We start from the raw sequence: 18,147 nt of genomic DNA on the forward strand, positions 1-18,147 counted from the left end.
TTAGACACCTCATCCATACCTGATCAGAGTTGTATGTCACCATGGACTGATAGCCTATGTCAGCAACAGCAAAAATGTGAGGAGGGTTGGCAGTCCGTTTGGCTCCAATATACAGTTTGGAATGCTAAGTGTAAGAAAAATAAAAGCATTATCACTGTCCTTTAAAAACTTTTTTTTTTTTAAGTTTGGTTTTATTTTTAGATTAGTGTACAGCATGCTGAAGTTTCCAGCAGTGGTGTTTTCTCAGGGAGCTGTTATTGCAGTCACTACACCATGAATCTGTATGTACTTAGGACTATAAGAATTGCTAAAAAATGAAGTGCAATTTTCTATAATTTTAGCCCTGATTACATTATGAAACTAAATTTATTAGGAGAAATTTACTGTTGTCAGACCTCATGGTGCCAACTTATTTAAATTTATTTGTGCTTCCCTTCCTATTAGTATCTCTGCATGTCAAAACTTGAGATCTTTTCTGTACCTGTAGTATCTGATAATTAATAACCCCAAATTATTGTATGATCTGACTTTAATATTTTTCCCTTTTGTATAATAGGGACACAAATTCCCTTTTGTACAATAAGGAGATAGATTCACAGCAGTTAACATTTTACAGGATTGCTTTGTGCATGATCTACACTGTAGACATAAAGACACTAGAGATTAATTATTTTGGAGTTTTTCATTTCTGCAGTGTTTCATTTCAGCAAGTGTTAAGAATTTGTGCCAATGTGCACTTGAAAGAAAATTTCTACTGGTAATTTTGCTTTTCAGAGTAAGCTAAAATAAATCTCAAGAATGGTCTGACTTTACAGTTAACACTAATATTTATATTTTAGTGGAATTTGGTGGTAGTTTATAATAGAAAATCCTAAATTTTCACACCTGTGAAGAATAAATATCTTCAATATCTTTCACACACCTGTGAAGAATAAATATCAATGTTCCGAAATGGATTGACAGCGATGAGAATGTCCCCAACGTATGTGTAGATTTGGTCCTTGGCATAACCCTTCTGCAACTGCTCTGTTACTGTGTTCTGGTGGAAAGGGAACAGGAGCCATCAATCACATGGGGGGAAAAGAATGTTAGGAAAATGTATAAAATATTTATATAGTTTCAATGGGTGAGGGTGTGGAGGGAAGGTATTTATAGTTAGGAGTACAATGGATCATGATCAAAAGTAAGTAATATTTTCAAACACACTAGCATTTCTAATTTTTTGTCTTACTTTGAACAATACATACTTACAGATCATCAAGTGGCTGTAGAAAAAGGAGTTAAGTACTTTCATTCAGTTCATCATTCAGTTTTCATTCAGTTCATCAGAGGTTTCCATGAGACAGTCTTGTCTACATTTCTACTACTAAAGTTTCGTGTAACTTATCAAGCAAGAGCCATTTGATTGAGTCCATAACTGCCACTACAGCTGCTCTAACATTACTCTCAGTTATGATACAACACAGATGTTCAACTGTTTTCTTCCCATTAATGTAAACAATGAGGCATCTTTCCCTATTAACAAGCAGTCTCTGCTGTGATTGTTCTTTGCTGTTGCAGAGCCAGTTCCCCCCAGAACCAAGAAAAAGGAAGAGCCCATTAGTGGCATTCAAATTTCTTGATGTAATTTCCCTCAGCTTCTTCTGCATACACAGCTGGGTCTATAAAGTGCCTGGTTAGGTTTCCAATCAAAACAGGCCACAGAGTTGAATGAAGAAATTCAACCAGCCTTGAGACTAATCTGGGGTACATGTGAAAATATTTAGGCTCCATACCCTCTGGAACGGACCAACTGGCAGCAGAGGACTACAGAAGGAATTGCTTTCCTTCCTCATCTATCTATTCACAGCGTTGTACACTGTGTCCTGTTTAATACACTTACAATCTGAATTCTCAACAGCTGCAGAGGCCATATTTCCTTCATGAGAAAACATAAGGAGAAAAATCTTGGGTTTCAATTGCCTTGATGAACTTTTTGGTTTTGAATGCTCTCTTTTCTTTTTGCCAAAACCATATTCACATTACAGAATTATTTTAGGGGAACTTCTGCTCTTTCTGAAATTATTTATTGTACCGATAGAAAGAAGGTTTCTTGTCTTGCTCCGATGATGGGGCTATCTAAACTGGAAGAAAAATTTGAATGGAAGAAAGAATACAGTTCTGAGAAGCTGCCAATCATATGTGAAAGTGGTTTTAAATTGGATTTGATTTAGTAACACCACATAGTCAAACAATGCATTTAGACAGAGGCTTCCTGAGGACTTCCATGAGAATGCTCCATCTCTGAGGAGATGGGATGTATTCCAGTTAGTCTGGGGTTTTTGTGCAATAAAATCTCTTTAGCTTGGATTGTTTATATGTACCATGGTAAAAGAGAAAAAAACCCCACAACAGTCTTAATCTTCCTAATACTAAAAAAATGCTTAAACCTGAACTTTGTCCAGTAGATGAATTTTGGGTTAGTTCAATTACAATTAACCAAACATCAAGCTATAACAAAGCTCTTGGGTAGATGGAAGATGTTCTGTGAGCTGTCAGCATGATACAGTTTACCAGCTCAAGTGCCACAATGAATATTCTGCACTGACAAAGGTACTATATACCAGAGAAGTTTTACAGATAAGAGAATGTGAATTATAGTCTATGCACAGCCCAGTAGATGAAGAATGACAGTTTGTTTACAACCACTGATGGCCTCCAAGACCTGCAGATAATGTGCTGCAGCCTGATTCTTCTTTCTGGTTTTGAAGCTTAAAGCATAAACACAGCAGACCTCCTCCCTCCCTTATACCACGTTTCCCTGCACCCAGTGGACTAATTTTTCAACTTCGACAAACCAGTGGTATTTGTATCAGTAATTTGGTCAAAGGTTCACCAGCAGGCATTGACAGATGAGAGGCTCAGCTGACATAAATTGACCCTCATGCATTTCCCCAACAAAGTAAGTCAGTGAGAACCTAGTCTGGGAGAGTATGGTGAGCTAGTTTAAGGCAACTCTCAGTGCTCAAGCAACAGTGATGGAAGGTCTTGGACCTAGACCAATATCAGGTTCACACACCATTGCAAACTGGATACTTAGCTGTAATAAAATCCAATGGTATAAATCCTGTTTAGTCAATGGTATTACAATACTGTTTGGTCTGCAGCTGTAACTCCCAAGATTGTTTTAGCTTTGAGTTGCAACCTTTCTGACACAGTAAATCGTGTCTAAAATATTTGGCATAAAGTGGTGAAATGTCATTGTACACTTACACACCTGAAGTGTGACAATACAGTTGAATTTGAAAATCAACAGCACACCATTGCAATTTAATATGATTAATCCTCTACAGGAAAACATCAAAAAAGAAGAGGTTCTTACCTCATCCAGTACCTCCAAGGTTGCTAAATCATCTACCTCTTCTTGGTTTGAAACTAGTGACTTACTGTAGTTCCCTTTCTTTGTGTGAATACGTTCAAATCTACAAAAGAAAGAGATACAATCTCCTGACGTAAGGAAACATAGAGCAGATCTTACATCTGCAACCATCTTGAAGGCCAAAACATTCTAGCTTTTCCATTGTTCTGAATTTAAACACACAAATGTTTGAAAAGCAATACAGAACTCAACTTCTTGGTATAGCACACCAGTACCTGACAATTCAAAAGCTGTGATTTGATTCCAGAAATGCTTCCATGAAGAACTTTGTCACTCTAGAGATCCCTCCTTAGATCACACCCCTACATCAGCTATAAGACAGGAGCTTGGCAATACAAGTTAAAAAAAAAAAAAAAAAGAACCTATTTAAAAGCATGTAAGACTGAGACTCTGGTACCAACATGCAAAAAAGATCCTGATAACAGTATGTATAGGACAAAACCAGAGGTGTATGATGAAATAGTACAGCAAAGATGATGCTGACAAAGCACTCAGGACAGAAACATTTTTAGCTTAGTAATGACAGTGCTCTAAAGTTTGGCTGAGATGACCACACTATAGAGCAAAGTGCTGCAGAACCACTGGGGTAAGTGAAATACATCTTGACCAAATTTTCTTGGACTTGCTAGGAGAAAAAAATCATACATGAGAAGGAAACAAAATTTCAAATATCTTTTTTACCAGGGTTAAACTTCAAGTTTAACTTTAAATTTGTCTTAGATTTCTTTTCTCCTTCAATCAAACCATAAATCCAACTTTATGCAGCCTTATTTTAATTAGCAAGAAAATTCCCAGAGACTTGGATCATGCTTTATCCAAGAGTAAAGGCATTGCTAAATAGAGCAAACACAGCAGAGAATGCAAGGTTTACAATTCATATTAGTTATACTTGTTTTATGAGATGAGGGAAAATAAGGGAAAAGAGAAACTGGATAAGTAATAGCAGAGTTCACAAACTAGATCAAGCTCAGATATGTAATAAGGCACAAGCACAAGAAAACTATTAAGTAAATCTGCTCTCCTGATATGACCTCACTCCTTTTGATGTCACTGGTGGGAAGGCACCTCTCAAACACAAGGAACATTTACCTTGGTAAACTGAGACAGCCAGGAAACTGTTGTGTGAAGCACTCACTTTTTACCTTGATCCTGGACAAGACCAGGGAAATTCTTTATTTCATTTTGATATTTGGATATATGGTATAGATAAAAGCAGACAGGTGTTTTCTACACAGGCAAGAATTTTGATATACAGCAAACAGATGACAGAAGAAAGAGTGTAGTCACACCAAGATGGAAAGTTAGAGTGAGTGAACATCACACTGATGGGGAAAGCTGAACACCCACAGATTTACTGCATATTCAATGGACTGTACCTGTTCCATCAACATCACCTAGTTCATGAGTGCTGCTTCAGGTCATGCTGGCTGTGCACTTCCAGGGAATGTAGATGTAGAAACTCAAGCAGACACCAACTTGGTGCAATACCTATCTGCCAGGACTGAAAAGGGACTGGAAGAAATGGGCAAATTATGCCCTCCCACACTGTAAGTGCACTCAAATTTGAATGATGGAAATCCAGACCAGAGTGCACTTCATCTATCACTTTCAATTTTTGTTGTCTCTAACAATCATTCTCTGAGAATGACAGAATGGCCTGTCTTCATCCTGGTGCCAGTTTCTTCCTCCTTTATACAGGTGCCATTTACCACTAGAGTTTTTCAATTGTCCACAATGCAAAGGCAGGAGCTTCACACTCACAGCTGACTAATTCTGCAGCTTTAATATCAAGACACAAATATGTACGACTTCCTTGCAAGAGCTACCATAGTTTCACAGTTTCTTTACTAAAATTGCAGCACAGTATCCAGTGAGGAGGCTAAGTGACCAGAAAGCAAAATGAACCAAAGGATTGACAGGATCTACATTATCCCAGGTTTGACCTATTCTTCCCTTTCCTTTGGAATCCACTTTTACCATGAGAGCTGTCCAGATAGTACTGTCTTTGCAACAACAGTATGAGACCACTTTTGGTAGCATGTACTCCATGCAGTATTAAAGAGGAGGTGGTAATATAAAGATTTAAATTAACTCCTCAGCCTTGCATGATCTGCTGCTGTTTGATTTGCATTTAGCAGCTAAAGGACATTATTGAATCCAAAGTCAGAGGTGCAGACAAAATCCTACCCTCTCAATAGAAATTCATCCCCTCTATAATTCACACTCTTATTTATCCCTCTTTTTAAAAGTTTCATTTGAAAAAAGTTAAATTTCGACAGCAGAAACAATTTCTCCTTTGTACCTGTATGAAGATGCATCTGATATCAGTGTGACTTTGAGAGAGAGCTATCAATATGCACACAAGGGAAAGATGTGGGAATTGCAGGATTATGTCAAGCTCTACTGTTCTATTTTTTCCATTGCTGAAGAAAGACCCAAAACAAAGCATCTGTCAAGCTTTGCTTTCCATTTCTGGTGGAGCTCTTACACATTAAACACATTTTTTTTAATAAGTTGGATCCTTAAATGTTACTGCATATCAGTGAGAGAGTGGTATTTCCCAGGATTAGTTTCAATTACCAATTTTCATTTATTGTAAGAAACTAACAATTGCTGTGCAGGAAGGGAGGAGAATGCTCCCGTCATGGACATTTTTCTTTTTCTATTTTTTTTTTTTCTTTTAAGGAAACAGATCTCTGTGTATGCCAGGGAAGTTTAATTACATAAAATCGATCCTCCTGTAATCCTCCTCAGCTGACATTATGAGAACACTAGCGCTTGTTGGGCTAGATTATATTCTCCATTCTCCAGAGTACATAAGAGTGGCAGATTTGCAGAACACAATATTTTTCCACTTTGCTGTCAAAGGGCACAGACCCCTCAAGGGCAGTTATACTGCTTCACTCCACTTAAAAAAAGCCCACATCAGTGCTGTTGACATCAGTGCTGAAGTTTCATTAAGATCATGCACATAGACATTGTGAACTGAAATAACCATGTATCTCTGTTCTGCTCAAAAATATATTGGATGCATTGGATTTTACAAGCATGCCTGACAAGCAATTCAGGCAGCTTAAGGCCAGAACCTTCAATGCAGTAAGGACAAGAAAATGAGCCAAGGCAGCATTGTTTCTGTGCATTTTCTTTCACATCAATGCTCCCCTCCCCCCACTTATCTTTCAAGATTCAGTTAAATCAAAATGAGGCAACCGCAGCTTTTTTCTTCAAATTGTCAGAATGTATTTTAAAGATTTCTGATAGTTCCAAAAATACCATGAAAAGGCAAGTGTGACTCATGATGCCCTGCTGAACTCTCTGCCTAAACTGGTTGGAGAATCATCTACAGACTAAGAAGTGACAGTAAAAGGGCTGGCCTTAGTCTTCTAGAAGAAACTAAAAATAATGAGGTTTTTGTAAGGTGAAGGTGGAAACAGCTGTACACCTCCCAGTAGTTACAAACAGCAGTAAAATGACAAAGATGCAACACAGAGAAACATCTACAGGATCTGTCATTGCTGGTGATTCTACTTCTCTGGAGGTTGGGCAAAGCACTATTAATTCAAACTTAAAATCCAATTTTTTTCTTCACAGATATCTTTGAAATCTGCCTAAATAAAACTACAGCCTGCTACCTATGAAAAATCAGTACTTGACTTTAGAAAGTGTAACACTTCAGTGATAAGCCTCCAGCTGCATCTGCATAATGCTTTGCAGACAAACCTGTGTTCCCCTCTGTATTTAAATGATTGACAGCACTGACACTACAGGCTGCAGTCTCAGGGAGCTGTGCAGCTGATGTTTCTCAGAGCACACTGTTGCCCTGCAGAGCTATGGGGCTTTTGATTCAGAGGTGGCCTGTGCCCAACTCTGCACAATCTGTTTGAAAAAATTTGTGCTGCTCTTCCATGACCTGTAAACAAAGCAGATTATTATTCTTTCACAACAGCCTCAAGAAATACCTGTATCCCTGATACAGGTATTGTAAATGACAATGACAATAAATGACAAATTTCAGGGGGAAGCAGTGTTCTTAACTGAGCAAATAGGAGATCTCTAAAAGGACTCTTTGGGATTAGATCCTCATGAATCAGGCCCAGGCCCTGTGCTCAGAGCCATATCGAGATGATAAAGGGGAAGCTTCATGGGCATGAAATGCCTGCTGAAGTGTCCCACCTTCAGGAGAAATGAGTTGCTGAGCAAGTGGACTGGCACAACAGTAAAGTACCACTTGCAGAGCATTTTTCCTGAGGAGTTCTGAATGCAGGAGGAACATCTTCCTGTTTTCTTCAGAAGGTAAACTCTTCTTCATTCAGGCATTGCTGTTGTCCATTGTGTTATATAGAAGAACATTTTTCAGATACAGAGATGTGCTATAGCTATGGGACTGGAGATCAGCTTATTCTAAGGCCATTGTTCCCAGAACTCCCTACTGCTTCTCAGCCTGAGAGAGGTTTGCAGCACAGCCATCCGACATAGGAGTGTCCTCAATGCAGGAGCACAGACTTCTTGGTATAACAAAGCCCACACTGAGTTCCAGGAGAAGAAGAAATGGTCTGAAGGGATCAAAGATTGAATTCAAACTCTAAAACCCCCATTTCAGCCACTACTCCCATCCAGATGTCATCTGGAGACCTTGGCCAAGACAGCACTGGACTCTGTGTGTCCTATCTTGTACTGCTCCTGATATAGTCTTTGTCAAGCCAGCATGGGGATCTCCCATCCTCTCCTACAGCCTGCCCTGCAGAGCTGTCAGCTGTCAGCTGCTGTCAGCTGCTTTCCACTGTCAGGATGAGTCAGAAAGACTGGGACAGAGTGAACAACCAGAAAATGGGCGACACAAGTCTGTGCAATCAGGAAAAGTCACGAAAGGAAACTTTATGGTACTCCCTGCTTTTAATAGGGGTCAATAAATTGACAGCCACCTTTGTGCATGTTGTACATGAACTTCTATGAAATTATCTCCCTTGCCTTTCCAAATAGTTAAATATAGCAACTGTTTAGGACTCTGTTACTGATTTTAGTGCCAACCCTATATGGCCAATACAGGAGGACAAACTCCTAAGAAAATAATTCAGCTTACCCCAAACTTTGCCTCATTTTGCAGTAGAATAGGTCTCTTTCCTATAATTACTCAGAGAGTATATAAAGATAACTCTTAATCTGGGGACCAGAGTCATCTGCTGAAATCTAGGTGCACTGAATACCCCTCATATGTACAGCTCATTTCTGGAATGACTCACAATTCCCAGGAAATACACAATGTACTAATCATTGCATATTTCTGCAGAGATTATTGTAAAAGCAGTCAAGAAGAAGACAGCCGAACAATTCAAGATAAAAGTCTTACAAGCCTGACTGTCAGGTGTAGATGCGACAGTTCTGAAGGTTGTTTCAAAGACAGCTATTTCTGTTGCAGAGTAAAATTCTTTACAATGCAGGGATTTTTTCCCTCTTTTGGCCGAGCAAGCAGTGTATTTTTAGAACTGTTTTTGGGTATATGCTGCAGTACTCATTTTTAATAACTATTTTCATCACTAATTATAAATTTTAACAGCTATACTGAAAGCATAGTCAAGCTCAGGGACCCTGTCCTGAAAGGGACTCTCCACACAAAAAACCCATCAAAATTAATTGCACTTAGTATGCAACTCTGCCGGCTTCACCTCTTCTCTAATGTGAATTTAGCCCATATAGCATATCTCATACAGCATATTTGATATATAGCTCATATATCATTCCCAGCAGCAGATTTTAAAGATGCTATAGTCAGGATGCTATGGGAAAATATTAATGTATCAAGGAATATTTTCTCCTGCTATTCCCATTGTCATTTCAGCCTAAGTTCTGAGCTAGGAAAGGTTAAGTTGCAAATAGATATTTTTAGCATAAGAATATGATTATTTTAGAAAAAAATATACTGCATTTGCTCAAAGTAAAAAAGTGGAATTTTCAATGAAGCTTACTGCTAGTATTCATGCTTTTTTGAATCTTGAGTAGCACAAGATATTCTAGTGCTAGAACACTGCTCAAAGGCTACTGAAAAACCACTTTTACCTATCACTTCGATGAAACCTGGAGCCAGGCAGTGGTACATTGCTATCTAAAGTTTTATCAGTGTTAATTGAGATTTCTCTGGTTAGTCAGGTGGTTGGTGGGCTTTCTTCCTCTTGTTTCTCTTGTTTCCATCTCTTCAGAGGATGCAGTACAATGCAGGACCTAAAAACCTTGGTTGCTCTTCACTAGAATAACAACACTGGGAAGGTTGAGAGCCCTCATGACTCAGTGACTCCTCAGTGTGGGAAAATACCTCAGGAACAATGGTGCCAATGGCAGAGACTTCAGGGTGGCTCCACTCTGTGCCTAGAGATTTCACATCCTTCCTGAGCACACACAGTGCACAAGGATCGGACATGAGGGTAAGGTCCTCTGCAAAAAACCCATGAGAATGTGACATAACATTATGAGCTTTTCTTTTTGGGCTGTATCAACTGCACATTCAGCAAACTGCAAGGTAAGATCACAAGCACATCAACAGGCTACTGCTGCAGAAAGCAGTCAGAACCAAATTGTACCTCAGCCCAATGAGCTAAGAAGGTGACTTGATTTGGAGTGAAAACAGAAATAGTGCACACCATAAAACCTAGTGGCGGGACTTCAGCTATTAATTTTTTTTTCCTTTGAAATATGAAACTGCAATAAATGAATTAAATTTGATGAGGAGAGTAAACACATACAAAGAAAATAACTGGATTCCTAATTTTCAGCTTTAACTCAACATTACCAAGTTTAATGACTTTATATTCCAATGCCCATTTAAACAACACAATTCAGGTAGCAGAATTTCTTCCTGCAGTAGAAGGAAAAGATCTTTAACCCCTTCAACTACCTGCCTCCCACTGTCACTCCCATTGTCAAGAAGGAGGAGAGTTATGCCTTCAAATTAGGGACCGAGAGAGTGTGAGCTCGAGATCAGGAAGAAGTTTTACAAGGAAAGTTGCCAGCCACTGCTGAAAGTTGCCATTCCACTGTTCAGAAATTTCACAGTAGGACCCTAACACATTACTGTAAAAACAGTGCCAGAATAGCATAAACAAGAAAAGAGCAGCTCTTCCAGGGGACTTGTCACTATAACACTTATGTCTTGATTTCAAATCAGATTTACGTGGTACTTCTGTACAGACATTGCTTTTAACACCATTTGCTTTGTGCAGATTAAAGGTCAGAAGATACATAGAATTAGTAATAAAAGACTTTTTAAAAAGCATGACTACTGAATTTAAAAATCTTTGCATAATCTCTTATCATTCACAGCAGAAAAAACCACAAATGCTGTTCTGTAGTCAGTCTAACTGTATTTCACAAAATTGCACAATCACAAAATAATTTAGGTTAGAAATACTACTTGTTAGTATTTTAAACTGGTAAACCGAAATATGGGCTCTGCTCAGTTTAACCCTGCCATTTAGATTACACTCTGAATTAAACAAGTACATTTTTTCACAGATTCAAATAAGAAATTATGCTATATATTTCATTTTATTATTATTTTGAAAGAGAAAATTCTGTTTTCCTTTGGGAAATTTGACATAAAAGTTACACTTGATCAACTATAAATGGATAGGTAACTTCATCACATGGTAATATATTCCCTTAAATTCTAGTTCTCATGAACAGCCATCAGTTTATAAAACACAGTTTAAACAGGACAGAGAAAATACCAGTAGATCATCCTTTTCTTGTACCACTTGACTGCTCTGTACACATGCAAATTGGGTCACTTTCTTTATGTTTGAATTGTACAGAAAAAAAAAGTTCATGCAATTTGCTTTATGCAGCATTTATATGAAAAAATAAAGGATTTGAAAAAAAAAAAGAATATGAAAACAAAAGTGAGTTCTCTAAAATGGGTAAAAAAAGCCACAATATCTAATTGACTGGAAGCTTGATTTTTTTCAAAATTATTTAGGCTTTTAAATATCCCAAGTGTTAACAAGATTTTAATTAACATAACCTAGTGGTTTGGACTTATTTTACCACATATCATTTCCCTGTGTTTTTAAAATAAATGCTATTTAAAGTCTGGATTATGTTGCTGGTTTAGTGCTCAGCACTGACATCCTATAAGCTTATTTGAATTCAAGAATCTTTCTGGATTAAGCAAATGTCAAGTCTGCAATATATAGAGCATTTAAATCCAGTCTGAAGCTTAAATGTAAGCCAAACGCATAGTTTTATACTGCAGTGTCAGAAAAGAGAAAGCACTCCTCCTCTCATATCCAGTTAAAGTTGAAAAAACTTCAATGTCATAATTATTTAGAAATATATTTTTACTATTATCTTCAAAGCAAACAGTATAGAAAATTCTCCAGAACTAGAACTGAAGACTGCTGTATATATTGTTACTCTAAATGTGTCAAAAGAAATGTGGTAGATTTTAACAAGCTTTTTCCACATAAATGATAATGCCAAAATGACTTTTAAATTTCATGTTCCATTAAAAAAAAAAAAAAGTAAAAGCATGGTGCTTTTCCTTGAAGCAGGAGCAGTCACACCAGTGGTACTTCAATACTGTTCTACATTTCACATCTGATACATATGTGTACTGTATGGAGTTTTTTCAATTGTAAAACTGAGCCAAGACATTTTTAAGTATTTTCAAAAAAAGCCATCAGTTGTTAAGGGATTTGCTCAGAATTGATATCACTTAGATGCTAGTGGAAGAAAGAAAGTTTCCATTCAAGAAGACATAAGATTTGAAGTTTGCAAAACATGGTCTGCTAGGACCATCACTTATTTCAGTCAGAAACATCCAATTCCTGCAGGAACCCAGCCAGCTGGTTTTAGCATACTTGCTCAAACTAAACATTAGCTGACCATGCAAATGTATGAAAATGCCAAAATTAATTTCACCTAAACTTAGCCTTCTAAAAGCTGGGGTCTAAGACTATATCTGGAGCCACAGAAAAAATGGGAGGCACTTCTAAAGATTGTTTCATCCCACATGTGAATCATGATGCCTCTCTGTTTCCATTGGTAGTACAGGGGACCTCAAATATTAAACTTTCAATTTTTTTGCCATCTAAAGTTATAAGGGTTGAATCTTTCTCTGAGTGCTAGTCATTCTGAAACAGTGGAAGTATCAAAACTGACCCAACTGGTCTACTCTTTAGCTACCTTTACCTTGCCTTTTCAGTGACTCCCATTTGTTGATGAACATCAATAAATTCCATGAGTTGCCTTTGTAGCACGTTTTCTTTTCCTTCAATTTGCTTAATAAAATCATGCTGCAAAAGAGTAGATACTGTTGGACGCTTCTCATAATCTTTAGTCAAGCACCTGTACTGGCAGAAAAAAACATATGATCATTGAGGGTTTGCAGTTAAGTTTTGAAATGCTTGTCTGGAGTTCATTCATGACGCCATAATAAATATATCTGTCTTAATCAAAACAGCTCTGCACGAAAAACTGATACAACTTCACAGAATTGATGAGTCCAAAAAGTTAAATTATTGCATTTTAAAAATAAATGTTCTTTAACTTTAAAAAGTCAAGGGTATTGAAATGCTATTTCACGTATAAATACAGAGCTTCACTTGGAAGTCAAATGGATTTACTAACCAACCTTTTAAGGGAGAGTATTAGTTGCAACAGATTTCCACAAAAGATATTTTACACATGACATTTACACATGTTCCATATTCAACCAGAGAGGTCTCAGTTGTTACTCACTTATTAATGAAGTCATTGAATTCAGGTGACCACAGTTCAGGCTGCTGTAGCGTTGGAGGAGGATTCCTGCAAAGGTCAGTGTGGTGATAAGTTAATAAGCTACTCACTTGACAAAAACAATGTGTGAAGGCAGGCTGAGTAATGAGTTTTAGAAGGCCACTGAAAAAAGATATTGATTTTCACTGGTAAAAGAAGCATGGGTAGATGATGCAATGCCTCATTGGTTCTCCTGCTTTACATAACTAATAAGGAGAAATAGCATCGAGATAATCTACCAACTGTAGCTAAGAATCTCTGTGATTTTTTCAATCAAATCAGTAAAAAGAAATTAAACTAACAACTCATTAATCACTATTCACTTGCAATGGCAAATTCCTTTTTTCAAGCCGGAAACAATATACTTTCTTAGGAAAAATTTTAAAAAGCAATTCTATTTTAAGTTTTCTCAGAAGGACTGAATTCATCAACCTGCCGAACAAAATGTCCAAAGGAATTGGTTCTTTATTAATTATTCCTCATTCATGAGAAGATAATCAGAAGTGAAGGTTTAAATAGAGATCTATTGTAAATGGATATACTTTCTTTTCTATTGTTAGAGCTGTTTACTCTAGGTATTATTTTAGTTGAAACGGTGTTGACAGTCTTCTTCCATTCAAAGATGCCATTTTCACTGAGTATGGCCATGAAGACAAAAGGAATGACCAGCCAATAGACAAGGTGACTTGCTGTCTCTTTTCAATCAACCAAAACTGCTTTTCTTCAAGTGCTGCTTAATGTTTACTCTATTGCTCTCAGGTTTTACTAAACAGAATGAAAGGGTATTGATCTTATATTGCTCCAGAGCAGAAAGGTGCCCAGTACTTGTGAGAGTATAAGCCAGAAGCTTTTTTGAAGTCCTAGCTGCAGTGACTGACCACAATAGTTTGCAACTGCTTTTTCCATAGCAAGCAAAGGTAGGAAGAGCATTCATACTCTGCTTCAGTGCCAGGTCAGCCAAGATTTCTTAAACCTAAAGGTAATTTAAACTAATTTGGGTGTCTTGGCTGAAAAGGACTCCAAGCACTTACATATACCATGTGGGGCTCAGCTGTTGTGGTACTGCTCCAGTTCCTAGGATGAAATCCACAAACTACTACTGTATGATCATTACTACAGACTTGGAGATTGATGTTCTTTGAAATGCCATAAGTGGCACTTTGCCTACTTACATTTCCAGCTTCAAAGCAAAAAACACAAAATAAGTTGCTATTTGCGCTGCCCAAGGACAGCAACACTGGAACTGCCAGAAGCAGCACAAGCTAATGAAAAGCTGAAGCCTAAATGCATGGGAGTGGGGGAACAACCTCTGCTTCAGAGGACAGAAGATAACTCCTAAAGACAAATATGGGACCTGTTCACCACAGTGGCTGTGTATTCAGAATCTGTATTTCTATCATACATCATTCTTTGTAACAGAAAATATGAGACTCAAGCAAGTCCTGTTTTCACGTGGCAGCAGCTCACTCAGGAGAAGGCCCTATGACTTTTTCTCAAATGTAGCTAAAAATCAGCTCTGAACTTCTCAATGTGCCCACATGGTTAAAGCAGACCCTGCAGAAAATACAACTGGGCAAAGTATTTTAAACATACCTCCTAGTATAAATAATATAAAACAAGTCCACAAACTTACATAGTCTAAGTTTGAAGAAAGCAAACTTTTGGGAAGCAAAAACTTTTGGAAAGCAAACTTTAGGGAAAAGATTCAGTCTAACCCATCAATAAACAAAGACATCAGCTATTACCTTGGTATTTTGAAGAGTGCCCTCATGGGATGCAAATCAGCAAGGGGTGGATCTCCATCTCCCAACTCTATTGCAGTAATACCCAGTGACCATGCATCACATCTAGCATCATAAGAGCTATCTAGCTGCTGCTCACAGGCAATCACCTGTTGGAGTAAAAGACTGGGATGGTTAAATGTCCCCATTTAAGAGCATACCCACAGTTGGAGGAATCTCTTACAGATTACTCAGTGAAATAAACAGATATGCACACATTTAGAAAGCTAAAGCATCCACCCAATTGCCAACCCCCCCCCAGTGTTTAAACTAGAAAAAGCAGGTGTCCATGAACACCACATTCTCCAGCCAGATGTTCTCCGATTTGGAGAAAGGGTACAAATCCATGGCTTTTTCAGCTGAACAAATTCCATCCCATAACAAAGGAAGTAGAAGGAAAATCAGCAATCCTACAACTCTTTATATGCATTATTCTTTCTAAGTAATTATTGTAAGCATACTGCTCTCTCTATGAACTGAAACAATCAGAAAAGCAGAAGCTGGATTTACTATCTCTTACTGGGTCCCTATTCAACCAAATCAGCCGATTTCCAGATCAAGTGAATCTGGACAAAGTTCATTAGATCACAGCAAAGTATTTACCTTTAAATACATTTCAGCTTATCCATAATGCTGGATGAATCTAGAATTTTTCATCCCATTAGGTGCAGATCTAAACCAACATGTATACCATTAGTTAAATGGCTAGACTTATATGTATGAACAGAGTGTGTTGATAAAAATAAATATGTATAAACAGACTAGTTTCATGTACTATAAACAGATGTACTTGCGTGTGTTTGTATGCCCACAAATACTCTAAGTAGATAAGATTATTTATAAGGAAATATTTTTCCTGTCTCAGCTTAAAATGTATCTGTATATGCTTCAATTTCAGTCAGGAAAAACCTCCAGAGAATCATAGTGCAGCTTCTTCATTCATAATAACCTTTTCAATTTCTTGATGAATCAAGTATGGATATATAGTATCAAAAACTTTCCAGATGCAGAAGTCAAAAAATAGAAGCTATAATTTATCACAGTACCTTCCATCCATGGGGAGATATCTATAGTTTCAGAGCTTGAAAGGCTAGAAAGTACCAATAGTAGCACTCTACATTCTTCAACATTTTAGTAAGCATTTCAGAGTCTTGCACCCTGCCTCTAATCTTGCAATTTCAAAACCAAACTTAATTTTAACTCAATTCTTGCAAACATATAAGACAGAAAGGTTTAAAGCACTTTTTAAAAGGACATTGCTGTTTCATTTGGTGAAAGGACCAGGAAGAAAGACAAGGAGCAGAAATGCAGAATACAGCAGTTTGAGTACCAGTGACAAAATGTTCTGAAAGCTGACCTCTGGAGCCATCCAGAACGGGGTGCCCACGGAGGTGTTCCGACGGAGACGAGTGCTGGTCAGCTGAGCAGACACACCTGGAAGAACGAGGGGAAGCCATCAGCAGAGCAGTTTCCATCCAAGACAGCCCCTCTGAAGGGTGACATCCTCCTCTTGTCATGCTACAACTTCCTGCACAGGTGAATCTCAGATACATCTTTACAGTTCTCTGGAAAGAGAGGCCCAGTCCTGAAAGCTTCTCTGCATCCTTTTTTTCAGTGGCTTCAGCAGGACCGGGACACAGTCCCAAATGAGCATTTGATTATTAATCTGACTCCATATTTTTTGACTGGTCAATTAAAGGTTTTCTACATCCTGTTTTAAGAGAGCAGTAAAACACCTTAGGGAGGGTGGAAAAATACTGCACCTTCCACGCCTTCTAATGCTCACTACTGACACTAACCCTCCATTTCATTATATATATATATTTCATGCTAACACTATAAAATATACCTATTCTCGTCTCTTAACTGCTCTGCCATAAAAAAGAAACAACAAAACAGTGAAACCTCAAAAATTCTTACAAAAGCAGAAGTCTCTCCATGCTCAAAGCACATTCTCAAAGCAACAATCCTGTAAATCAGCTTTGCAATATGAGCTGTAGTTTAGGGAATTAACTATTTCAGGTCAAGGGTTGGAAAGTGAACTCTGAAGTTCAAAGGTTCCTTGCAGTTTTGAGATAAAGGACACTGAAATAATAGAAATTCAAGTGGGCTACAACACAATTCTGAGCAGCCTGCCACCAACTTCCTTCCTTAAAAAGCAAGGGTGTACTGGTTGGAAATAGTGCATGCAAAAGGGACAGTACAACATAGAAAAAACAGCCCCTCAGCCAGCATGCCCCAAACTATTATGGATTTATGAGTCACAAATAACAGTGAAGTCCACACATGGAGAAAAACAGCCCTTCAGCTAGCAAGCCCTAAACTATTATGGGTTTGAGTAATAGCCAACAGTGAGGTCCACCAGAGGCATATTCTGAAGAGCTGATGCCATGGATGACCAGAAAGGTCCTGTGCTCTACATACACATGCTCCAGCCTCAGTCTGACTGACACTGGAGCTCACTTATTTTGCTTTCACGCATACATCTGCCTTTTCTTTAAAATGTAAAAGGACTTGGTTTCACTCTGTGAGTTCCATTTCATTGCTCTGAAACACATGAAGCTCCAGTGAGCACCACTGTCCAGTTTCAACTCTGTATTGTCTGGTTTGAAAATGCTTGACCTTCTCCTCCTAAAAAGCCTGCAGACAGTTCATAACAAGAGCAATTCACATTAACTATCCAATGGGAATATTAATTAAACCTCTGTCTGGGCAGGTTTGATTTTTGTGGGTTTTTTCAGTATAGGTAAAGAGACCTTGATCTGTTTTTTCACTCTAAAGCTACGTGTTCAGCTCTGATACACTAAATATCTGCATTCGGCTCTCACAGAAAAGTATGCAACATCTGAAAATAAAGACTGTAAGGAATACCCCACCTGCTTCTTTGAGATAAATGCAACCACTGTGGCTGCCTCCCTCTAGTCTAAACCAGCCTTGAGAAAGTTCCATCTTTTTCTCTCTTTATGTCTGCAGAAAGTCCAATACACAGTGTTATGCATCATGGAAAGCAGGACAATGTGAGTCTTAGCACAAAGTCCATCAATCCTACTTCTACTCAGCTAAGCAGGGGCTTTGTTTTTGCCATCTCAAGGAGTTGTCTGAGATCCAGCTTCCGGCTCACAGAGTCTGTGGCTGTTCTGAGCTCCCAGAAAAACATGTCACACATCACCTCAGCTCTGAAAC

The 18,147-nt window shown here is 38.0% G+C and overlaps 1 protein-coding gene across 1 annotated transcript in view; it reads right to left on the reverse strand.

Annotated features, from left to right (window-relative positions):
- Positions 1 to 18,147, reverse strand: part of MYO3A (myosin IIIA) — a 114,322-nt gene that overhangs the window by 51,963 nt on the left and 44,212 nt on the right. Inside the window, exons 6-12 of the mRNA XM_071428785.1 lie at positions 16,322 to 16,398; positions 14,929 to 15,074; positions 13,148 to 13,213; positions 12,599 to 12,754; positions 3,362 to 3,461; positions 923 to 1,039; positions 20 to 124 (exon numbers count right to left, since the gene is read on the reverse strand). Of these exons, the coding sequence (XP_071284886.1) occupies positions 20 to 124; positions 923 to 1,039; positions 3,362 to 3,461; positions 12,599 to 12,754; positions 13,148 to 13,213; positions 14,929 to 15,074; positions 16,322 to 16,398 (767 nt within the window). The remainder of the gene's footprint in view (positions 1 to 19; positions 125 to 922; positions 1,040 to 3,361; positions 3,462 to 12,598; positions 12,755 to 13,147; positions 13,214 to 14,928; positions 15,075 to 16,321; positions 16,399 to 18,147) is intronic.

Source organism: Agelaius tricolor, unplaced genomic scaffold (genome assembly GCF_023055355.1).
Source record: "Agelaius tricolor isolate 1412-34295 unplaced genomic scaffold, bAgeTri1.0.p SCAF_6, whole genome shotgun sequence".
In the NCBI taxonomy this organism is placed as follows: domain Eukaryota; kingdom Metazoa; phylum Chordata; class Aves; order Passeriformes; family Icteridae; genus Agelaius; species Agelaius tricolor.